Below are 26,011 nucleotides of genomic sequence, written 5' to 3'. Positions count from 1 at the left end.
GTGTCGTTGACATCTGTTGTCTTACATCCGTTTTCCATAATTTTTCCACACCACATGCGGTTAGGTAGGTCATGTCGTTTTCCTTTTTTTTTCGTTTTACGTACAGGTAAGAGAATTCGAAAAGTGTTAATATCTCTTCTTACATAACTAATTTAAATCACATCGGCTTCAGTCGACTCCTAAAATTTTCTAATGTTTTCCTTATGTCTAAAATGAGATCATTCTCAAAATATTTCCCTAAGTTTTCCTATACCTGTCATGAAGCATCATCGTGTTGCGAGCAAATCGGAGAAGTGTTAAAAAAGGTGAATTTTTCTATGTATTCTCTATGAAACTAAAAAATTAGCATCACATTTGATAAAAATTCCATGTTTCTTTGTTTCTAGCTTCTTCGCTTTTTTATTCTTCGTTTTGATTTTTTTTGAAAAGTGTTAAATCGTTACTCGCCGTAGGTGGTTTGTCCTGCGTTGCTCCATTTATTACACGACAACAATGTCTATACCACGTTCAATTGCTTTAATTTCTGCTTTTCGCTACTGTGTGGCTAGCGTGGAACGTGGTTAGTGGTTGAACTAAAAGACATAAAATAAGAAAACGTACATATACCAGTGGGAAAAAGGCAAAACCTAAAGAAGCAAAATGTTGGCACACAGAAGAAATTTGCCCCTTAGGGTGCACAGCAGGAGGTGCGTTATGTACCTAGCTTGTGAGTATCTCACTAAAAGCATGCCAGGAAAGTGAAAACAACATGGAAATAAAACAGAAAGTGTTTTCAAAAGCTCGTTGGCTACGGGGTGGGGCTAGGCGAATAAGTAGTAAAGGGAAGATAAAGCTCTTTGTCCTAGAAGGTAGGTGAACTTTGAAGAATACAGTATTTGCCCATGTACATACATTGTACATCAGTTGGGTATTCAAACTTGTCGGGTATTATGGCAGCGAGCTATCTTTAATGTTTACTTAATATGTCGATTTAAGTGGAAAATCACATTTTTCTCTTGAGCATACGATTCATTGGATTGTACAACTAGAGAAGGATATTTATTATCAGTTACACATACCAATAGAGACCAAATTCGCAATCCAACGTTAAAACATATTGTTCGACAGTATGTCATATCTGATTTTGACTTATTATCATGTAGAATTATAACTAAGTTGTCGATACAGAGGGAGGAACTTATCAGCTTTGCTCCTAACAAAATTCCTGGAATAGATGTAATTTATTCCGTTCTATTTGAACATATTTTAATACAAACAAAAATATAGTTTTCGTAGTACTATCTGGTAAACTTGTCCCTTCGTGTTAATCCAGCTTTCCACGTTCGCCATAATGGCGGATGCTATAATAATTTTGACACTAACTGCTTCCCGACACTGAACTGGAATTCTAGTCTAAGCAAACATTGATGTTTGCCGTTACCAATAACATCCAATGCGTTGTTTGTTTATCATCAATAAGAAAAAATGGTGAAGAATGTCTTTTGAAAAATTATATTTATGTTTTTAATACTATTTATATTACTAATTTTTGTTTTGTTATAGATATTGAGGTGTCCTAATACCACTGACTTATGAGGCTCACAAATTAATAGAGTGAACATTCAAATGATTCTCGCTAGTACAACAAACCCTTGAGGACGACCATTGATGCTTCAGTAACACTCATTTCCAGTGTTAAAGTGGACGTTTTTCCATCTTGAAAAAAATATATGTTCCCTTCCGTAATATTAAAATTAAAAGTGTACCTTTTGACTAAAAAATCACTCCAATTGATAAAGATAATTAGCAAAGAACGAGCCGGCTGATCGCAAGGCTAGGATGCATTCGAAGGAAACGAGCTGTACCAGCTGTATATGTCATACTTTTGATTCTAAAACAAAATTTAGGCGAATTGAAACGATATTTAGATGCCATTTAGGGTTATGCTGAATATTAAAAAGACCCAGAATTCAGTGTTCTGTGCCATAAAAATTAAATTTGACCTAGATCGGAGGTCTTCTGTTCTCCGCGGTGTGAGCTACGGCCGAGATTCCGTAGATAAGGCCCTCACAACTTCAAACACGCTTCATCTAATTTCTTGTCAGAAGAAATGCGAATTTACAAATTAAAAGGCAGAAGATAGCACCCAATAGCTTCCCAAACGAATATGGAAATTTTCAATTCAGCGGAAAGACGACGGGTAGCGGCAAGATTTGACAAAAAGTATGTAGGCTAACCAAAAATTTAATTAAATAATAAGACATTTTACAAAACCAATTCGATGTCTAACAAGAAAGGCCTGGCCTGGATTTTTAGATTTAGATTGCATAGTTCTAGTTTTGAGACAAGAACGAAACAAACGGGTATATGTTTTTTAATGCTTCAAACATTTCTTGTTCTTGTATTATTTAGGTAGCATTGTGGAGCTTCATCTACGGAATCCTAGCCATAGCCCAAGCCGCGAAGAGCAAAAGACCTACGATGTTATTAGCACATGAGCAGTGAGTGGCCAATGTGTACCAATATATGTATCTTTTCATGTCCTTTTCATGTGACATCAGTTAGTGTTATTAGAGAACTCCATATCTGGAAGAAAACAAAATTAGTAGAATAGTAGTAGGGCAAAAGACCCAATAGTGGAGGAACTTAGCACGTTCCAACACAAATTTCTCCATAACACCTAATCCAAACTTCATTTCCCTTACCTTTATAGTGCATCCGAAAGCTCATTATCTCTATTTTATACTAAACGTGCCATAATTTCATCAAAATCCGTTATTGTTACCTAAAATCAATCCTCCAATTATTGGTACAGTGTACCAATAGTTGCGGTATGTTGTTATTCGCGTTCCTATAGTTGCGAATCCCATAGGATTTATACGGGATTCGCAACTATTGGAACACTACCGCAACTATTGGTGCAAGGGAAAGAAAAAATAAAGTATTTTAAAGATACTTTACCAGTTTGAATGAGATTCCAGTGTTATTTTTGTTTCCATCGTGTTATGACAGGTCAGGTAATCGATCGGTGATGTGGGTTACTGCGTTTAATTTGTAAATTCCCTGCAAACCGTACTACCGCAACTATAGGAACACCCACGACTATGGGAACTGTTACCCTAATTAATATTTTTCTGAAGACGTTTATCATCATATTTTGCTTGTTGAAATTAACAAACAAAGCATTGGCTGTTATTGGTAACGGCTAATATCAATGTTTGCTTAGACTAAAATTTCAGTTCAGTGTTGGGAAGCAGTTAATGTCAAAATTATTATAGCATCCGCCATTATGGCGAACGTGGAAAGCTGGATAAACATGCTTTTATACGTGTTGTGATTCCTGTAGGCATGTCTATCACTTTAGGATTATTGAATCAAACTAACCGTTTTCCCTAGACGTTCGAGCGTTAGCTTTCTGGTATCATAAGATCTTACTGTGTTGCCTTTGCAGCCACCCAAAAACACTGATTTTCGGCAAACACCAACAAGAAAATACTGACCGAGTTCTTAGGTCACCACAAGCCCTTTGTGTCCAAGAAAATGCACTTATTTTTCAAAAGTGGACCCCAAGAAGCTCGTCCATCTTTTCGCTAAGGTACGTGCGACGTACTTGATATGAAAACTCCCCCAAAATCCCACCGCGAATCAAGTAATTAGGACAATCACAATCAATTAGTCTGCCATTGCTCCACCGAAAATAACACAAGAAACTTGACCATGATAGACAGAGGAAATTACGAGACAGAGATTGGACAACGCGTCTGTTTCAACACGTTATCCTTCTTCACAACGACGATGCAGTCTATCTCAATGAAATGGTGACCAGTGCACGCACTACTGGTGCAGTGGCGGAAATCGGTGAGCCTACTCCTGAGCAAGAATACACTTGTTTATTGATATTGTATTTATCTCAAGTGAAATTTATGCATTTTATTCGAAAAATCCACAAAAAACTCTAGACCGTGATTTTACCTCTCTTACAAAATACCTACTGCCATACTTTTTGCTTTGCTCGCCCATACTCGCGAACAAAGCAAGCGTCAGTAAATGCAGACAGTGGCATTTTTGGGAGGCGCAATTATACTCTTTGATGGTGTATGGAAGATGCTGGTGGCTGCAGCTTGTACTGATACGTAGAGTACCAACAGCAAGCTCTTACATTCTAGAGGTGCTACAGAACCACGTCCTAAGATTCGAGACGGTTGTCAAGAACCCCACGCATATCGACATATAGGGTGCCGCTTGAAAGTTGGTTAGGGGCAGCAGGGACTATGTCCAAGGGCTTGACGATCCCCCAGGCCATCTGCGAGTTGCGGGGTTTGCCTAGGATGTGGTGGGGTTTGACAGTGGGCCCTGTTAAACCTCTATAATGCATGTATCCGCAAGTAGGCCCCACCAAAGCGACCGTGTGCCGCTCAAAGCGCACAAGCCCAAGTCCTGGTGTTAGGTGGGACGCTAAACAGCCCTGACACGACGGCCCTCCGACGAGACAGGAGGTTTGCGCAGGCCCAATAAGCCGCCTGGAAAACCAATCATTACGAACAATGTAAGAGATAATGCGACTCGATATAATCGACAAAGACCTAGGCGACGAATACAAGATCACGATTGGAAACTTGGAACATGGAACAGCAAGTCGCTAGGTTTCGCAGGTTGCGACAGGATAATCTACGATGAATTACATGCATGCATGCATGCGGGATGCATCCCCGCAACTTCGACGTCGTGGCGCTGCAGGAGATTTGCTGGACAGGACAGAAAGTGTGGAAAAGCGGGCATCGAGCGGCTACCTTCTACCAAGGCTGTGGCACCACCAACGAGCTGGGAACCGGCTTCATAGTGCTGGGTAAGATGCGCCAACGCGTGATTGAGTGGCAGCCAATCAACGCAAGGATGTGCAAGCTGAGGATTAAAGGCCGTTTCTTCAACTATAGCATCATCAACGTGCACTGCCCACACGAAGGGAGACCCGACGACGAGAAAGAAGCGTTCTACGCACAGCTGGAGCAGACATACGATGGATGCCCACTACGAGACGTCAAAATCGTTATCGGTGACATGAACGCACAGGTAGGAAGGGAGGAAATGTATAGACCGGTCATCGGACCGGATAGGCTGCACACCGTATCGAATGACAACGACCAACGATGCATAAACTTCGCAGCCTGCCGCGGAATGGTAGTCCGAAGCACCTTCTTTCCCCGCAAAAATATCCACAAGGCCACATGGAGATCACCTAACCAAGAAACGGAAAACCAAATCGACCACGTTCTAATCGTAAATTCTTCTCCGACATCACGAACGTCTGCACTTACCGCAGTGCGAATATTGAATCCGACCACTACCTCGTTGCAGTATGCCTGCGCTCAAAACTCTCGACGGTATACAACACGCGTCGAAGTCGGACGCCGCGGCTTAACATTGGGCGGCTACAAGACGCTAGACTAGCCCAAGAATACGCGCAGCAGCTGGAAGTGGCACTCCCAGCGGAAGAGCAGCTAGGCGCAGCATCTCTTGAAGATGACTGGAGAGATATTCGATCCGCCATTGGTAGCACCGCAACCGCTGCACTTGGCACGGTGCCCCCGGATCAGAGAAACGACTGGTATGACGGCGAATGTGAGCAGTTAGTGGAAGAGAAGAATGCAGCATGGGCGATATTGCTGCAACAACGAGGCACGATATAAACAGGCGCGGAACAGACAAAACTCGATTTTCCGGAGGAAAAAGCGCCAGCAGGAAGATCGAGACCGTGAAGAGACGGAGCAACTGTACCGCGCTAATAACACACGAAAGTTCTATGAGAAGTTAAACCGTTAGCGTAAGGGCCACGTGCCACAACCTGATATGTGTAAGGACATAAACGGGAACCTTCTTACGAACGAGCGTGAGGTGACCCAAAGGTGGCGGCAGCACTACGAAGAACACCTGAATGGCGATGTGGCAGACGAAGATGGCGGTATGGACCTGGGAGAACGCGCGCAGGACATAATCCTACCGGCTCCTACCGAATCTCCAGGAAATCCAGGAGGAGATTGGCCGGCTGAAGAACAACAAAGCCCCTGGGGTTGACCAACTACCAGGAGAGCTATTTAAACACGGTGGTGAGGCACTGGCTACAGCGCTGCACTGGGTCATTACCAAGATTTGGGAGGAGGAAGTTTTGCCGCAGGAGTGGATGGAAGGTGTCGTGTGTCCCATCTACAAAAAGGGCGATAAGCTGGATTGTAGCAACTACCGCGCAATCACATTGCTGAACGCCGTCGACTAGCACCAACTGCAAGGGAGTTCGTGGGGCAGTACCAGGCGGGTTTTATGGGCGAACGCTCCACCACGGACCAGGTGTTCGCCATTCGCCAAGTACTGCAGAAATTCCGCGAATACAACGTGTCCACACATCATCTATTCATCGACTTCAAAGCCGCATATGATACAATCGATCTGGACCAGCTATGGCAGCTAATGCACGAATACGGTTTTCCGGATAAACTGACACGGTTGATCAAAGCGACGATGGATCGGGTGATGTGCGTAGTTCGAGTTTCAGGGGCATCCTCGAGTCCCTTCGAAACTTCGAAAGTCCCTTGGAAATGCTAATATCATCTTCCAAACTTGGACGTACATGTTCATGATAGAATTAGAGGCGAAAGTATAGAATTGATAGTTCCGTTAGGATACGGCAGGCATGAAGAATGTTTTTATAGAAGTCGATTTGAAAGCGAGCGGAGGGCAATATTTGTGATGGCACATATCACACGACCTTCCTTCTGCCAAGCTCCCGTATAAAGGAGGGGGGGAGAATATCAGTGTGGAAGCTGATATATCTCCACTGGCAAAAGGAAGGTGGTTTGCCATCGCGTGCGGAAGGATTTGCTATCGAAGGATTTGCTATCGAGTACTGTCTCCAAATTTCTAATATGACATCAGCATTTAGTCGAATAGGATTTTTATTGCACAGTTCTGTTTTCTCATTGCGTCCGTCTCGTCGCAACCAACTTGGCGTGCCCGGTCGCACCTAATGTCTAGAATCGCTAATTTTGTCGCTGGGCGATCATATACCCCATTCGATGTCCTCACCGTTGCGGACCGAACTTGTCCATCTCTACTTACTTTGGTGGCGATAACTTTCCCCTTCGGCCAACAGTTGCGGGGTAGTTTAGGATCGGAATAATGACGACATCTCCTACGGCGATCGGCTGCACGTGTTCAAACCATTTGCTCCTGCGGGTAATTTCTGGCAGGTAGCTCGTTACCCAGTGCCTCCAGAATTGGTTTGCCAGGATTTGGGATTTTAGCGAGTTCTGTCTGAGAGCTGCACCGCTGTCGTCGAGATCGGATAGCGGTTTTGATCCGTTAGATGAACCAAGTAAAAAGTGGTCTGGTGTCAGCGCTGGTGCCGAGTCGTCGTCTAGCGGTACGTGAGATAGGGGCCGCGAGTTCACGGTGTTCTCAACTTCGGTCAACAAATTCTGAAGTACTTCGTCAGAAGGCCTTACTGACGAACACACTTCAGCTAGGTTATTTTTGACAGTGCGGATCAACCGCTCCCAGATGCCACCCATATGTGGTGTGAGAGGTGGATTGAAGACCCACTCGATTCCGGAACTTCCAAATTCCTTCATGAATTCGCGTTCGTTCATGACTTCGTTGATCTGCATCAATTCTCTATTTGCACCAACAAAGTTTGTGCCGCGGTCGCTGTAGATCTTCTGTGGGGCCATAAGGTTTCGAAAGGCCATAATGCAGGAGTTTGTACTAAGGGAGTGAGCGACTTCCAGGTGGATCGCTCGGATAGTCAGGCACGTTGCAAACATTACCCACCGCTTTTCCACTCTTCTGCCGACTGTGACTTCGATTGGGCCGAAATAGTCAATTCCGACGTGCGTTAATGCTCGTGAGAATGCTGCGAGGCGGGTGGGTGGAAGATCCGCCATGAATGGTGGGTTTGGAACTGCGTGATGGTTTTTGCACTGCTGGCAACCTTTACGCACATGCTTATAACAAACACGCAAGTGAGGGATGCGATACTTCTGCCGGATTTCATTTATTACCGTTTCGTGGTTGTGGTGATGATATTTGCAGTGGAAGTGTGCCACTATCAGGCGGCTGATGTGGTGTTTTTGCGGAAGAATGACTGGGTTCTTGGCATCATCAGTGGCGTAGTGACATGCAGCAATGCGGGTTCGCATGCGCATGATTTCGTTATCGTCTAGCCAGGGTGTCAGCTGATACAATGGGCTAGATTTCGGAACAGTCATCGTGGTTTCGGGTCGTTTGGTTGGATTTTGCAGCGTCGTCATCTCATCGGGATAGGATTCTTGTTGGCAGAGTCGAATGATGGTACGTTCGGCATTGAGGAGTTGCTTCGCCTCAAATAATGGGCCGGTTGCTGCAGGTGTTCCTCGGCTTTTGTTGATGCAATTATCGGTGAATCTGTGGACGTATGCGACAACCTTGCGTAGTCTCTCCCATGTCGAGAAGTTGTTGACGCAGAGCACTGACTCCGGAAGAGTGTGGTGTACCAGGAGCGATGTACGTAATTCATTGTCGGTCGAATCTTTGTGATTGTGCGGTTCCGGCCAGTCATCTTCAGGGCATCGAAGAAAGTCGGGACCATTGAACCACCTGTCTTCAGATGACAATTCTGGAAGACTACTCCACTTGGTGGCGTCATCTGCAGGATTTTGCTTGCCAGGGATCCATCTCCATTCGTGTGCTTTGGATATTTCGAGGATTTCGTTGATCCTGTGGCCGACGTATTGGCTGTATCGCCGATGGTCCGAGTTGATCCAGCAAAGAACGTTTCTGGAATCAGACCAGTACAGTTACGGAGGATCCTGAAGGTTAGCGCCTCTTGGACGGTACGCAGACAGCCGCCGTGCCGTTCTCGCTGGCATCTACCATTGTATGTAGCTGCACTTCGTCGGCTTCCCTTGTAGGGTACTGGGAACTGTAGCACCGGGGAATCTTCACTCGTTCAACTCTTGGGAGCACCTTCAACCAGGTAAGCCATTTTTCAAAGGAGTCGTTGTCGATATGTTCGTCCCATTGTACACCGGATCGCCATATTTGTTGCAGCAGGATCTTTAAATACGACAGAAAATGAGAAATCAGCCTTAGCGGATCGAAGATGGTCATCAAGACACGTAGAACTTCCCGCTTCGTTGGCCTTCGTTCACCTCCTAACAGAGCCGGATCGTAGCGATTCCATCAAACTTTGTAAGTGATAACATCATCGGTCGTGTTCCATCACATGCCTAAAACTTTCTCCGTGGCTAGTGTCATATACATTGTATTAACGATTGACAAAACTCATAACTTAGCAATTTCACCCCAAGCGTTCGGATCAAATTACTTATTTCAATGCTTGTGCAGAGCAAGCACATCGACTCTCCCATGCTCAATAAATTATATTTGTCACACGGATCAATACCCTCACGTTTAACCAGTGTAAGCAAAATTAAACCACTTTGTATATGCGCAATGACGCGAAAATGTAGCAACACATAGCTTGTAATATAAAACACATTTGGACTCTGTAATAAACGTTCTGTACGTAGTTAGCGTTCTTCGGAACCACATCGTTTTGTGATTAGTGATCCTATCTGCCCAGATTTTGGGTTAGGACACTGTTTTAAAAGAAACTCCCTTTAGGGTCAAGCGCAACGGATTGCGCAGTGTAAAAATCGTGCCACGAACCTGCCAAATTAAGAAGAGGCATGATATGGCGACCGGCCAGAGTTAGTGCAGTGCAACAGTTTACCGAGAATGAAGAAAAACAGCCATTAAGAAATTGAAGAGATGGTTTGCGTGGAATTGAGTCGCAATCGTTGCAGCCAGTATTTAAGTGCTAGCACAGAGTTTTAAAACCATCGGCACGGTGCACAACAAAAGAGAGGAAGACAATCCGTACAATGCTAGTGAAATGTGCAAAACAATACAAAATAATTGTATAGTGCTAGTAAAATGCGTGAACGATCATTACGATGCACGAGAAAAATAGTGAAGTGAAAATCAAACTGTTCGATACACGAGAAAGGATATGAAGAGAATGCAGATGCGAAGATCTGCAAGACAATCTGTACAGCAGGCGAGAGGGGTGATGAAGAGAATGCAGATACCAAGATTCGGAAGATAATCTGTACAGCAGACGAGCAAGGCGATGAAGAGAATGCAGATACCAAGATACGGAAGATAATCTGTACAGCAGACGAGCAAGGCGATGAAGAGAATGCAGATGCCAAAAACACCAGCCTGAGACCAGTGGAGTGAAAATACAGCAGCTGGAGTTCTGGAAAATTCAGTAAGGTGAAGTACTCAAACTATTACATCGTGTTATTATTGTTATTATTATAATTATTGTGTATTAAATATTGTACATTTATATTACGATGGAAACCAAATTCAAAAGTAGATCAAAAGGCGAAAATAATATTAACATAGTTGAACACCTAGAACAAAATGAAAATTACCATGATAGTCACGAAATTAAACTTTGGCTAATCCTTGCAATTGTACTTATTCAACTCATTTTAGTCTTGAGAAAAACGTTGAAGAAACGCTGGCAGCGTAAAGGGTATGCCATGGGAAAAGCAGCATCTATCGCAAATATAGCTGATGTATAATATTTAATCTAGCTGAAATATTTATCAATGTCGACTTTACAAGACGACATTGGCTTACTGAACACACTTCTAAATAATTTAAAAAATCCATTAATAAAAATTTCACAGTTACCACTCTTCAGGCTAAATTAAACTACGCAAACGAGTTATATAACCAAATTGAAAGGGGGTTACTAGAAGAAGAAGATACTATACCGGATACGGAATTAACCTTTTTAATTAAAGCATCTCGAAATTCAATATCTGAAATTCGAAATATTCTTAAACTCAAATTTGAACAATTAAACACTAAACCACAAGTCACAATGCCGTTTGATTATAAAGTAGCTACATCTATCGTACAGCCATACGATGGAACGGCTGACGGTATCGATGCTTTTGGATTCCGCAAATCTTTGAAGGATCTAACGGAGGCGAACCAACAAGCAACAGCAGCAAGATTTTTGAAGACACGTCTTACGGGGAAAGCCAGATTGGGTCTACCTGAAAGATTGGCAACGATTGACGATATTATTGCTGACGTTAAAACAAGATGTGAGGATAAAACCACACCGGAGAATATTTTGGCCAAGCTGAAGGCAGTGAAGCAAAAAGACACTGCAGAAAAATTCTGCGACGAGGTGGAAAGACTTACCATAAAATTGAAGGCTGTCTACCTTAATAGTGGAATTCTGATACAGTATCAACAGCAATGTCAACAAAAGCTGGAGTAGATACCTTAATTAATGGTATTGGTTCGGCTGAGACAAAGCTCATTCTTAAAGCAGGTACATTTAAGGACATGAAGGAAGCCACGCAAAAGGTTTTGGAAAATACTGCAAACACTACATGTCAATCTGCTCAATTGTTAACATTCAAAAGCAGACAAACGCAACATAACTACAAAGGCCGCTTCAATAGCAACCGAAACGACACAACTCGTTTCTTTAAAAGAGGTCAGTATAACGCTCAACCAAACTACCATGGAAATAATTTGCAATTTAGGAATAGTTTTCCTCATAATACGAATAACTATTATCAAAATAGAGGACGTGGCGGAAGGTACCATACAAATTCTCGAAGGCAAATCTTTACAACTGATGCAATACGTGTTCATAACACCTCAATTCCAAATTCCATATCCCAAGATGCAGGACCACAATCTCATACACCTCCTGTACCAACCAATTTTCATCAACTGGATCTTTCACGTAATATACAAAGTATTAATAACGATAATTTTTAGATCAACATATGATGCAGGTAAACCCGCATCGTCTAACGTAATTTACTTAACAAATGTAAACGCTGTAAATTTTATTACTTTAGATGTACATATGACCAATTCAAAATGTACATTAATAATTGATAGTGGAGCCGACGTTTCACTTTTTAAAAGTGGGAAAATATCTGTTAACCAACCTATTGATAGAAATATTAAATATAAACTCTCAGGTATAACCAATGGAATATCTGAAACCATTGCCGAAACTACTACTAACTTACGATTCAATGACTGTCTTCAAATAAGTCATAATTTTCAGATAGTTGGTAATGATTTCAATACCAACAGACGGTATTTTGGGACGGGATTTTCTTATCAAACACAGATGTACTATAGACTATGAATATTGGCTATTAAATTTCAATTACCAAAATCATGTTGTTTCAATACCAATCGAGGATAGTTTCCAAAACACCATTATTCTCCCACCGAGGTGTGAAGTAGTACGCAGAATACCAAACTTCAAAGTTACTTCTGATTCTATAGTATTTTCACAGGAAATTTTACCTGGAATATTTTGTGGAAATACAATAGTATCTCCAACGAATGCTATGATAAAATTTATCAACACAACTGACAAACAAGCACAAATACAGAACTTTCAACCCGTTGTCGACGAACTTTGTAATTATGAACAAATCGCGACGAAACCCAATTTAAATAATGAACGAAACCAAAAATTGCTTTCTAAAATAGATTTTTCAAACGTTCCCCACTTTGTACAGAAACCTTTGAAAAATTAATCGAACAAAATTCAGACATCTTCTGTATGTCAGATGAGAAATTGAGCACAAACAATTTTTATACTCAAAATATTCACTTAACGGACCCCGTTCCAGTTTATATCCCGAATTATAAGAATATTTATTCACAAAATGATGAAATAAAAACAAGTTCAAAAAGATGCTGAAGGACGATATTATAGAACCATCAGTATCGTTGTATAATAGTCCAATTTTACTTGTTCCAAAAAAATCGGACAATAATAGCAAAAAAATGGAGACTGGTCGTTGATTTTCGCCAGTTGAATAAAAAAATCTTGGCAGATAAATTTCCATTGCCAAGAATTGATACAATTCTTGATCAATTAGGAAATGCTAAATATTTTACAACACTGGCTCTAATGTCTGATTTCACCAGATTCCATTGGATCCGGAAGCAAAAAAATACACAGCTTTTTCCACTTCATCTGGACACTTCAATTTTAAGCGATTACCTTTCGGGTTAAACATTAGCCCTAATAGCTTCCAGCGAATGATGAACATCGCTATGGCAGGATTATATCCTGATTGTGCCTTTATATATATTGACGATATAATTATTATAGGTTGTTCAGTAAATCATCATCTGAACAATTTACAAAAGGTTTTCGAGCGCTTGAGGTACTATAATCTCAAGCTCAACCCTGAAAAATGCAACTTTTTTCGAAGAGAAGTTCTTTATCTAGGACATCGTATTACAGATAAAGGGATTTTACCAGACAATAGCAAATTCCAAGTCATCAAAGATTTCCCAGTACCTACAAATGCGGATGAAATACGACGATTCGTCGCTTTCTGTAATTATTACAGAAAGTTTGTGCCAAATTTTGCGAATATAGCAAAGCCCTTGAACAATTTATTGAAAAAGGGTGTAAAATTTGCTTGGACACATTTACATCAAAACAGTTTTGAGAAATTAAAACGATTACTGATATCTCCGACAATTTTGCGTTACCCAGACTTTACGAAAGAATTTATCCTTACTACGGATGCTTCTAACGTAGTGTGTGGAGCCATTCTTTCACAACAACATGACAACCATGATTTACCAATCGCCTACGCAAGCAAAAGCTTCACAAAAGGTGAAAGTAACAAACCAACAATTGAAAAAGAGCTAACGGCCATACATTGGGCCATCAATCATTTTAAAAGTTATTTACACGGGAAAAAGTTTATAGTTCGTACGGATCATAAGCCACTAGTATATCTATTCGGCATGAAGAATCCTACTAGCAAATTAACACGAATGCGCTTAGATTTAGCAGAGTTCGATTTTGAAATTGAATATGTTTCAGGCAAAAGTAATGTAGGAGCAGACGCACTTTCGCGCATTCCTTCAAATTCAGATGAACTGAAAAAATTATCAGTTTTAACAGTCAACACTAGGGCAATGGCAAGAAAACAACACAGTTCACAATCAAATAGTAAACTAAGATCAGAAGAACCAAGTAATAAGATTGATCACCTTAATGCTTGGCAAACTGAAAATCCCTCTGAGACCAGGAAGATCCTTAAGCTTGGTTGCGAAGTGCACCGAAACCAAGTAAGATTTAATGTATACAGCCATAATTATACAAAAATATTGGGAAGTATTGAAATTACTCTGAATAACGGAAGTCATGCGCTAGAGTATGCTCTTCTGAAAATTGAAGAGATTTTAATAAAATATAGAAGAGATAAATTGGCCATTTCACTCGAAGATAAACTTTTCAAAGAAATCAGCGCTAGTACATTCAAGGAAATCGCTAACAGAGCCATTTCCAAATGCGAAATAATATTATTCAATCCTCCAAAACTACTGACAACACAGAAAAAAATCAAAGAAGTTCTTCAGAATTTCCATATGACCCCGACGTCAGGTCATATTGGACAGCACAGAATGTATTTGAAAATAAGAGAAGTATACAAATGGAGAAACATGAAAGCAGATGTTGCAAATTTTGTCAAGTCTTGCAATATGTGCAAAATCAATAAAGTTCACCGACATACTAAAGAAAATCAAGTTATTACTACCACACCATCAAAACCTTTCGAAGTTCTTTCAGCGGATACAGTTGGACCGTTCATAAGAACGAGAAACGGTAACCGGTATATTCTAACACTACAATGCAATCTAACCAAATACGTAGTTTGTATTCCAATACCTACAAAAGAAGCAGCAATAATAGCAAAGGCGCTTGTCGAACATTTTATTCTGATTTACGGAAATATTTTGGAATTTAGAACAGATCAAGGCACAGAGTATAACAACGAAGTCCTTGATCAAATTTGCCAACTTTTATCTATAAAACAAAAATTTTCAACAGCGTATCACCCACAGACAATTGGAGCATTGGAAAGAAATCATAGATGCTTGAACGAGTATCTGCGATGTTTTACCAATGATCACAAAGATGACTGGGATGATTGGATTCAATTTTATACATTCAGCTACAACACAACACCCCATATCGAGCACAGTTTTACACCGTTTGAATTAGTATTTGGACATAAAGCAAATTTACCAATTGATTTTCGAAAAACGTCAAACCATGAGCCGATTTATAACCTTGAGGAATATTACAACGAATTAAAATTTAAACTGAATATAACAAACAAATTAGCTAGAGACAATTTGCTAGAGCGAAAAGAAAGTAGACAAAAAGTAGTAAACGAGAAAATTAATCCAATAGATCTGAGAATCGGTGACCACATTTATATTACAAACGAAAATCGTAAAAAATTAGACCCATTCTATCTAGGCCCATATATTGTAAAAGAAATCAACAGCCCAAATTGTACTATTGTTAATGAAAACACAAACAAACAAACAGTAATTCATAAAAATAGAATTGTAAAAGCATAAAGAATAAACTCGCAAAAACAAAAAAAAAAAAGAGAAGAAAATCGAAGAATTGCTAAAATTTTGTCAAAAATAAAATAATTTCATTTCACTTCAATTATTTTTTTTTGTAAAAAGGGGAGGTGTCATATACATTGTATTAACGATTGACAAAACTCATAACTTAGCAATTTCACCCCAAGCGTTCGGATCAAATTACTTATTTCAATGCTTGTGCAGAGCAAGCACATCGACTCTCCCATGCTCAATAAATTATATTTGTCACACGGATCAATACCCTCACGTTTAACCAGTGTAAGCAAAATTAAACCACTTTGTATATGCGCAATGACGCGAAAATGTAGCAACACATAGCTTGTAATATAAAACACATTTGGACTCTGTAATAAACGTTCTGTACGTAGTTAGCGTTCTTCGGAACCACATCGTTTTGTGATTAGTGATCCTATCTGCCCAGATTTTGGGTTAGGACACTGTTTTAAAAGAAACTCCCTTTAGGGTCAAGCGCAACGGATTGCGCAGTGTAAAAATCGTGCCACGAACCTGCCAAATTAAGAAGAGGCATGATACTAGTTCGGAGGACAGATCAAGACATTTCTTCGAAGATTCGAGATGTTCTCCCAGAGATATACATTAAACTGTCCCGAAAAGATAAACAAATACAATAAAAAAAGTTTACAGGCTGATTTACGCCACCACCGCACCGCCAACTGTAGATATATATGTTTTCGGCATGATGTCGAAAATGCCGTTGCCATCAAAAAATATTACGACAAACGCCATCGTCGACGATTTCCGAACCTCTACCAACGAGACATGTGGTTCCAAGGACGTTGGAAACCTAATGCGGCTTCAGGATAGCTTGAAAGAAATTTCATTTATAAGTGCTCTCGAACAGTTGATGTTTCCAAAATCCGTGCCAAAGATAATGTTCCCAAAATCCGTGCCGAAGGTAATTAGCAAGTTGCCAAGTACCTATGGCCGCAAGTTAGAACCACTGAAAGCTGACAAATTGTTAACATGCACACTCTCTAGTGAAGCAATTATGCGAACATTTGCAAGACACCGGTTTAAAGCACCATTTAGTGAATGCATTGCTAGTTCAGCATCTCGGATATTACCTTCGGGCAAACGACTATCGCGAGTGGTTTCGGTACAAGAGGAAGAGGAATATTCTTCTGCTTACTTTCACGATCTTTTTGTCGGACGTCCTGATGGTGGAGCAGTTGCTTGCATCTCCTAAAAATGATGTTGATGTTCGCTATGATAAAAATGTAGCCGCGCCGCCATGAATTTCACTAAAAAAACAAATTTGTGAGAAAGCTTCACATTTTCGTTATCCAATATATTGAACACCTACCAAAGATTTTGTGGTTGAAATGCTAACTGTCGATATATCACGCTGCACTATCCTTAACGAGAAGATAAAAGCGAACGCTTGGTGCATTGTCTCCTAAATAGCGTCTCAGTTTTGCCTCCATTTATTTTCTGGCATTTATGTTATCGAGCACCATATCTCTGCAATTTTTAGATGTATTATGATAATCGATAATTGACGAATTAGATAAAAACTTATTTATACAGTGTAAAATAATACAGCCATTAAAATCTTTTTTTTTTCATCTCCATTTATTCCACAGTGCTATACGTGACGCGTTCCTTCGGTGTTGTCTACGACGAGTACGTCGTCGATCAGGGCAAGAATCTGACGTTGCCATGCAGATCGCAGTTTCCGGTGATGTGGGTGCACGAAGGACGGCGCGATGACTTCCAGCAGCGATTTCAGGTATGTATTGCTTAAGTTCAGGCATATGTGTGTTTATGAATACACCCGATTCTTTTTTACACGGGGGATGCGTTCCGTGTAAAAAAGTTTTCAGTTCAAAATTTGAAAATCCGTTTTATGATTTCTCGACGAATCATGCAAAATGGAGCAACTTTGCCAAAAAATTGTAGGAGATTTTTTTTACACGGCCGTGTAAAAACAGAATCGGGTGTATGCAATTTGACAGATGATTACGCTTGAAACTCTGAAATATTACGTCACAGTCAATACTTCGCATCAAAAGATTAAAACTTATTCAGAGTGGCGACCCTTAATATCCACAAAAACGCCATCCGTAGTAAGTTCATAAGTCATTCTATAAGGTAATAAAAAACGATTTCGCATAGTCAGGCTCCATCTAAATTGAGAAACATGCTAACCATTTCGTTACGAGAAAATAAGCGCACCGAATAGGTGGTGCGGTGGAACATGAAGTGAACGGGCGAACGACTCCCGCGAGAAATTATGATCATAGCGTGTGGCGCACAGATTCCTCAACTTGCGAGGAACCTCGAGGCGAAAATTGTTTCCGACAGAAAATTCCTTTCGCATAGGAGGGTGGTTATCTTCCGACAAAGATTGTGACTTTTGCTATACGTCTAGTCAGTAGGCAGTTGGTTCCGTTTGTGTGAATGTTGAGGTGAAAGAAAACTATAAGATAGGCAACAAAACCGGTGTGAAGACGGTGACAATGGTATACTATACATTCATTCTTTTTCAGTGCGATGCATTGTTCTGTTCTCTCCTGAAGGGAAAAGCGCCAGACATTACAGAACTAGAGAACATTAAAAATTAATTGCAAACTTTGCAGACTTGGGTTAAAAAAACACATCCTAATCGGTGTAGTCATTATAATAAGACAGTATAATAAGACAGGACAGTATTTGTTAAAGTCATAGTTGAGTCTGAATATTAACAGTGTAATTCTTTCAAGACTTCGGCAAATAATGTGAAAATCTCATTTGGTCAATGTAAGCCTATGGCTAACCCAATTCGGGTTTTCAACATAATGCAAAGCATGAAACAAATTTATCCCACGCCACACCCTCAGTATCATATAGGCATCAATCACAAATTATTTAAACATCAGAAAAAAGAACGTCAAATGTTACTTTAATATTCCTAGGAACTGTTGCTTCACTTCTGTCTAACATCCGTTTATATATTAAAGACATCCATTATGAAAGAATTGTCCAACTTCAACATTCCGTTTCATCAGTTCCCATTTATCACTGAGCCAAAAAATGTTTGTTTCCACCTACATGTTTCCGTTGGTATTCATAATGCTCAGTTATGATTGGCCTGTTATCTGAATTGGATTTGTGGTTTGACTTTCATCTCTTGGGAATTTTTTTCCTGTGCCGCACCTGAACTCTAGGCAACAAACAGAGAAACCACAGTAATCCCATTAGGGTTGAACACAAAGCAGAATGGACGATGTGAAAGGATTTCGAGGATTCTTTTCGGATTCTTTCTGAACAGCAGTTCTCAATCCGATTAAAGCATCTACCATTTCAAATATATGTTACAAATAGGACGTTATGCTTCTCGTGTCTCGCAATTAGCCAAAGTCAAACAGTTTTATTCGACCACCACTGCCATAGGGTCCTTCATCAGAGCCACTCCCGAATACATAGTGCTGTCAACGATGAACCGCATGGTCGTTTCTTTTTTGGGGCGCACTAATTGGTAGTAAACAATGACATCCATCAGCGGTTTCCCGGTAAAATGGATATAATGGAAAAGCATTCACAGTTCCTTGCTATTCCTCTCTGGTTTCCTTCGAGGAAAAATATTTACTTTCCCCAACAAAGCGAAGCGGGAGCAGGGGGCGTAGCAATCAAAGAAAGGCGCTTTGTGTGTGAAATATGAGCAGCACACAGAATTCGAGTTTTACTGCAGTTCCTCTCAACAACGGACGGTGTGGCCTCGTGTTTGTGATTGACACACACCGAATGGGGAGCCATGATGGATGGATGTTGGACATTGTTGGTCAAAGGCTGGTTGCTTGTTGACACAACACATAACCGGTGCAAAATTTCAAACAATCTCTGACGTCACTGTTTTAACGGTTCTGGTAATGGTGGGGCACCAGCATTTTTGGCGTAATTGGTTCATTTATAATTTGGCGTCAGCAGTAAGAACTATAATTGGAGGCGTAAGTCAGACAAGTTCAAGTATAACGAAATTTTAGTGCATTGTATCGTCTGTAGTTTTACAACTGATCATAATTCTTCGGATGTTCTCTTAGGAATTACCCTTAGAAAAAATCAGAAAATCCTTTGAAATTCCTTTTAAGGAAGCCACACGGAATTTCTTCAGAAATTTCTGCAGTAATCATTACGGAAATTTTGTTGGAAGAATTTTTCAGGAATTTTATTAAAGAATGAAATAGATACTAAAGGAATTTTGGGAAGATTTTCTGACGGAAATTTTAAAGAAATTTGCAGATGAAATTTCCGAAAGAATTCTCAGTGTATTTTCCGAATTATTTTTATAAGAAATTCTGAATGAATGATTCCAGAAAAGTTTTCAAAGGAATATCCGAAGGTTTGAGACTAATCAAATTTCCAGAGGAATGTCCGAAGAAAATTCTAAAAAAATTGAAAGAATTCCTGAATGATGTTCTAACGAAATTCAGAAAAAAAAATCCAGAAAGTCTTTTGAAAAACCCTGACGTAATTGCTGTAGGCATTTTTTTTTAAAGTTCGAGGGAATTCCTAAACCAATTTCCGCAGAGGTTTCTAGAGCAATTTCAAAAAGCAAAAGCAATTTCTGGAGGAATTCTCCTAAGGGAATTTCGAAGGGTTTCCCTGATACAATTTCCGTAGGCATTGCCGAAGAATTTCAAGATATTCCTTCAAAATCAAGTACAGGGAAACCATTAAAAAAGCCTTAAAAAATACTTGCGTCTTGATAACTTCTTCGAAATATCCTTAACGAATTATTTAAAGAATTTCTTGGTCGAAATTCCTACGGGAAATTCTTCGGCAATACCTATGGAAATTTTTTCAGGGAAACCTCCCGGAACCTCCTTAGAAGAATTCCTACAGATTTTTTTTTGAAATTGCTGTAGAAATTCCTGCGGATGTTGGTTTAGGAATTTCCACAAACTTTTTCGTTAGGATATTCCAGAATGGAATTCCGGCGGAATTATGGGAGCTGAAGGAATGGAACACCTAGAAGTATTTCTGACTTTTTGAAAATTTGCTAAACTTACTTACTTACTTATGGATCCTGTACACCTCCGGTGGTGCAAAGGGCCGACTTGAAAGATCTCCATCCTGAGCGTTGCCCGGCTATCGCTTTAACCTGTTGCCAGGTTAGATTTCGGTCGACTTCTTTTATTTCTTTATTGAGGCTTCGCCGCCATGAGCCTCTGGGAAAAAATTTGCTAAAGGATTAGATTTATTTTCGAAGATTTTTTTAAGAAACTCCTTGAGGAATTTAGTAATCGAATCACCGGAGGAATACCAGGAAGTATGCCTGGAAGAACTATTTTTACGAAAAATGTGTGGAGGACTTTCCTAACGAACTTTTGGATAAAATTATGAAATATCATCTGGATGAATACTGGAGAAATTTCCTGAGCAACTCCTAAAGTAAATTGGAATTCTTGAGAATATCCGAAGAAGTATTATGATGGATCGACTCCAATCCCGATATTATTGTTTTTTTGGCATGAAGTCTTAATTCCAGATTCAAAACAGTGTTTTCTTTTACTACTGTCCGGATTTTCAAAGGAATTCCCTAGAGGAATTCCCAAAGTCATTCCTTTAGATATTCCTGAAGGAATTCTTGCAGGAGTTTCTGGAGTAATTTCCTAATGAATTCCTGTAGAAATCTAAAAATTTATATGAAAAATCCAATAGGTATTTGCTTGAAAATTCCATTTGAAATTTTCTTCGTCCATCAATTCAAAGGAATCTGTGTCAAAAGGTCGAAGGTCAAAAGGTCGAATATGTGTCATAACGTCGAAAATCAAAAGGTCGAAGGACAAAAGGTCGAAAGAACAAAAAGACAAGAAATGAGATGGGCGTTGTGAGTAGTGACAAGTTACATGCAAGATGGAAGCAGTGAACATAGATAAATGAGAAGTGAGAAGTGAAAAGTGAGATGTGAGAAATGAAAAGTGAGAGGTGAGAAGTGGAAAGGAAGAAATAAGAAGTAAAAAGTGACAAGTGTGAAATGTGATTTGAGAAGTGAGGAACGGAGAAGTAAGAAGTAAGATGAAATAAGAAGTGAAAAGGAAGACAGAGGAAAGGAGGAAATATATATAGTAAGAAAGAAAAAGAACAGAAGACGAATAAAGAACAAAGAAAGAAAGAAGAAGGAAAATGGAAGAAGGAAGAAAGAAAGAATGAAGAAAAAAGGAAAATAGAAGAAGGAAGAAAGAAGGAAGAAAGAAGGAAGGAAGGAAGAAAGAAGGAAGGAAGGAAGAAGGAGAGAAGACACAATGAAGCAACACAAAAGAAAGAAGGAGGAAGCGAGTAACAGGAAAAGAGAAGAAAGATGGGAGAAATGAGGATCAAAGAAGAGGAAGAAAGATGGAAGAGAGAAGGAAGAAAGAAGGAGGAAAGAAGGAATGAAGAAGAAAGATGGAAGAAATAAGAAACAAAAGAAGAGAGAAATATGGATGAAATAAGTAAGAAGGAAGAAAGAAAGAAGAAAGACAGAAGGAAGAAAGAAGGATGAAAGAAAGGTGAAAGAAGAAAAGTAAGAAGAATGAAAAAATAAAGAAGGAAGAAAAACAGGAAACAAGAAGGAAGAATAAAGAAAGAAGGAAGAAACAGAGGAGAAAGAAGGATGAAAGGAGGATAAAAGAAAAAGAAAAAAGGAAGAAAAAAGAAAAAAAGGAAAAAAAGGAAAGAAGAGGAAAAAAGAAGGTGTAAAGAAGGAATAAAGACGGAAGAAAGAAAGAAGAAAAACGAAGAACGAAATGAAGAACGAAGAAAGAAAGAAGAAATAAAGAAGGAAGAAAAAAGAAAAATGGAAAAAACAGAAAGAAGAAAAACGGAAGAAAGGAACAAAGAAAGATGAAAGAGGGAAGTAAAAAGAAAAAAGGAAGAGAGAAGCAAAAAAGAAAGAATAAAGAAGGAAAAAAAGGAAGAAAGTAAAATGAAAGAAGGAAGAAAAACAGGAAACAAAAAGGAAGAAAAAAGGCGGGGAAAGAAAAAGAAGAAATAAGGAAGAAAGGAGGAAAAAAGAAGAAGAAAAGGAAGAAATGATGGAAAGAAGGAAAAAAGATGAAGGAAGAAAAAAGGAAAAAAGATAGAAGTTGGAAATAAAGATGAAATGTGGAAGAAAGGAGGAAGAAAGAAGTAAGAAAGAAGAAAGGAGGAAAAAGAATTGAAGGAAGGAAACATATGAAGTCAGAAGGAAAAAGGAAGAAGGAGGAGAATAGAAGGAAAAAAGAAGAAGAAATAAGAAAGAAGGAAGAAAAAAGAGAAACCTTTCGTCCTTTCGACCTTTTGTCCTTCGACCTTTTGACGCAGTTTTTTTGTTTCGACCTTTTGTCCCTTCGACCTTTTGACCCTTCGACCTTTTGTCCTTTCGACCTTTTGACCTTCGACCATTTGTCCTTCGACCTTTTGACCTTCGACCTTTTGTCCTACAACCATTCAAAGCGTGGCACGCTAGGTAGCTTGTTGCGTATCTTCCTTCCCAACATGAGTTCTGCTTGTGATTTTCCTGTAACACTATGGTTAGTTGAATGATATGTGAGCAAATACTGTCGTAGTTCCAATCTCCAATCCTTTCCTAGTTCTTGCGCAATCCTCAGCCTTTTCAATACAGATCTGTTCTGACGTTCGACCTCGCCATCCATTGCCGGCCAATACGGAATAATATTAATGATTCTAATCCCGTTACTTTCACAAAAAACGTTAAAAAAACGACGCATTTTGCGCTAAACCCGTTGTCTACTCGTAGCGTTTCTGGAATCCCATAACGAGAGAAAACAATAGCCAATTCCTTAATAGTATCGGCAGGTGTAATATCCGATAATAATCCGATAATATGTCGACTGTAATAATCGATAATTACAAACAAGTATTGACCTTCCGGCAATGGTCCTGAAAAATCAGCAGCTTCATCTACCCAGGCTTGATTAGGAAGCTCACTCCGTTTGATTGGTTCTAGAGGATTCGGAGCTGATACTAAGGTGCAACCTTTACATAGTTTTACAAACGCCTCAACGTCATGAGGTTTAGGCACCAAACATTTGTTCTTAAATGGCTTTTCATCATATTCACCCCCGGGTGGCCTTTATGTGCAATCTGTAGTACCTTTTGTCGAAGCATCTTAGGAATAACAATGCGATCAACTCTTAGTAAAACAGCATCAATGCAACATAGTTCATTTACTATCACGCGAAATGCTAATGGCAAATCTTGCTTATTTTCAGTTTCAAGAAGAATAATGACTTGAGCGATTTCGGAATCCTTATCACTTTCCTCTCTTCTTTCTTCCCACTTTAAGGCATATGTATTTCCGGCAAAAGCAGCTATCTCGTGGATTGCAATTTCTTCTTCAGGGTCAAATGTTGCAGATGATATCGTTGCTAATCGAGAAAGGCAATCAGCAATATTCTGATTCCCTGGAATGTGCACGACATGGTAATCGAATGCCTGCAGTCGTAATGTCCACCGTTCGATCCTAGCACAAGGTTTAGAACGAGGGGTGAACAAGAACACCAACATTTTACAATCGGTCATGAGGCTTTCCATACAGATACATTTTAAAACGTTCGACACTCCACACTAATTCTAATGCTTCCTTTTCCGTTTTGCCGTGTCGGTCAATGATTTCGACGCAAAAGAAATAACACGGCGATCACGTCCTGAGCTTTCCTGCAATAACACCCCTAACCCCGATGGACTAGCATCAGCTACAACTAACGTCTTGTCGTCTGGATGGTAAAAACCTAATGCTTCGGTTGAAACGAGCTGCCTTTTTATGGTTTGAAAAGCTAATTCATGCACATCTGTCCACTGGAATCTATTCTCCTTTTTAGTGAGGTTCCGTAGATGTTCAGCTAATGATGTAAGGTCCGGAATAAACTTGTTCAAATAGTTTGCAATGTCTTCCGACTCATTAGCAGGTGAACGAAATGAAGAAACAGCATTAATTTTCACATAGGATGGGCTTATACCGGATTCAGACATGCGATGTTTTAAGAACTCAAGTCTGGTAACCCCAAAAGCACATATTTCCCAATTCAAATCAACATCTCTTCCTTTCAGCCTATCAAGAACCAAGGAAAAAATTGAACAATCCAGTGTATTTAATTAAACAATTTGATTATTTGTTTTAAAACTAGAACACTACCTTCATTAGATTACAATCATGGATTTCTTTTGTTTCGCCTTCAATTATGACACCATCAAGGTACCAGAAAGTACCTTCGTATCCTGTAACAATTCCTCCATAATTCGCTGAAAATCTCAGGTGCAGTCACCAGCCCAAAAGGTAATCGCTTGAGCCTAAACAATCCTCGGTTAGTGATGAGATGAAAGTTGTAGCATCTCTTGATTCTTCGCTTAACTCGACTTGATGGAATGCTTCGCGTATGTCTAACTTGCTCCAGATCTTTCCTTTTCCCATTCGCGCGAAATATTCTTTACAGGCATTGGAAAATGTTCTCGAACCACCGCCTGATTAACCCACCGTAAATCAAAACAAATGCTTGGTTCTCCTGAAGCTTTTCCGACAACTACTAGTGGCGATACCCACGTAGCTGGTCCTTTTTTTATCTCTATAATATCACGTGCCAGTAGCTGCTCAAGCTTGCTATTTACTGCAGCTTCTATCGGTATCGGTACTCTGCGGAACGGTTGAAAAACTGGCCTGACATCCGAATCTATTTCGATTGTCGCTTTTACTTCTTTGATTTTAGAAAACGGTTTAAGCTCCGCTTTAACGTAATTTACTTCTACGTCCACTTTTAAAACACCTAATTTCTTGGCTGTTGAATCTTCGATAACGTCTTTTTGAACACCTCTGGCCACGAAAAACTTCGCAACCGTCGATCTGCGCCCAATAGTGACTTCTGCTTCAAAAGTCCCAACAACATCAATAGCTTTTCGCTGCCGTATCCTTATAGAATGCGAGATGATCCTTTAGATGATTTAACAATCTTTACGTTCTTCGTTTTCAATTTCTCCCATGTATCAAATCGCATCAGGTTCGCATCTGCACCTGAATCAATCAACACCTTCACCGATATCCTTCCGATCGTAGACTCCAAGGCATTGCTCTCATTCCCGCCATAAAACACATAATAAACTTTCTCGTCGATGGAACCATTGCTGCCGTAATCTGAAAAAGTGACGTATACGCCATTTTCGAAAAATAGTGTTAACGAGTAGTACTCATCGAGCTCTTTAACAGAAAAATGACAAACATGCATGTTGTAAATTGGCTGTTACGTCACTTTCTCAGATTACGGCAGATTGGACACTGGTTCAAAAGCTCCCAAAACGTGCGTTTTTTAGTTTTCGACCTGAAAACTACATTTTAGAGCCATGATGTCTTCAGAAGAGTTGAAGGATATTTCTTGGGCTTACTTTTGATAAGAAAACATCAATGATCTATTCGCCTTAAAGGGCGGTGTGAAATAAAAAATTTACGCAGATGTACAAAAGCAGTGATTGTCTTCTGCAATGTTATAAAGAATGTGGATTGGAACATCTTTTCTGAAGACATAACTTTTTT

General features: G+C 39.8%; 1 protein-coding gene across 2 annotated transcripts in view; it reads left to right on the top strand.

Moving 5' to 3' along the window:
- LOC134207554 (uncharacterized) overlaps positions 1–26,011 on the top strand; it is a 140,978-nt gene that overhangs the window by 80,426 nt on the left and 34,541 nt on the right. For both annotated transcript variants that reach the window (XM_062683260.1, XM_062683259.1), the window contains exon 2: positions 17,112–17,257. In XM_062683260.1, coding sequence (XP_062539244.1) covers positions 17,112–17,257 — 146 coding nt within the window. The remainder of the gene's footprint in view (positions 1–17,111; positions 17,258–26,011) is intronic.

This window comes from Armigeres subalbatus, chromosome 1 (assembly GCF_024139115.2).
Source record: "Armigeres subalbatus isolate Guangzhou_Male chromosome 1, GZ_Asu_2, whole genome shotgun sequence".
In the NCBI taxonomy this organism is placed as follows: Eukaryota; Metazoa; Arthropoda; class Insecta; order Diptera; family Culicidae; genus Armigeres; species Armigeres subalbatus.
Note: the sequence above shows the minus strand (reverse complement) of the source record. Positions and strands in the feature narration are given on the sequence as shown.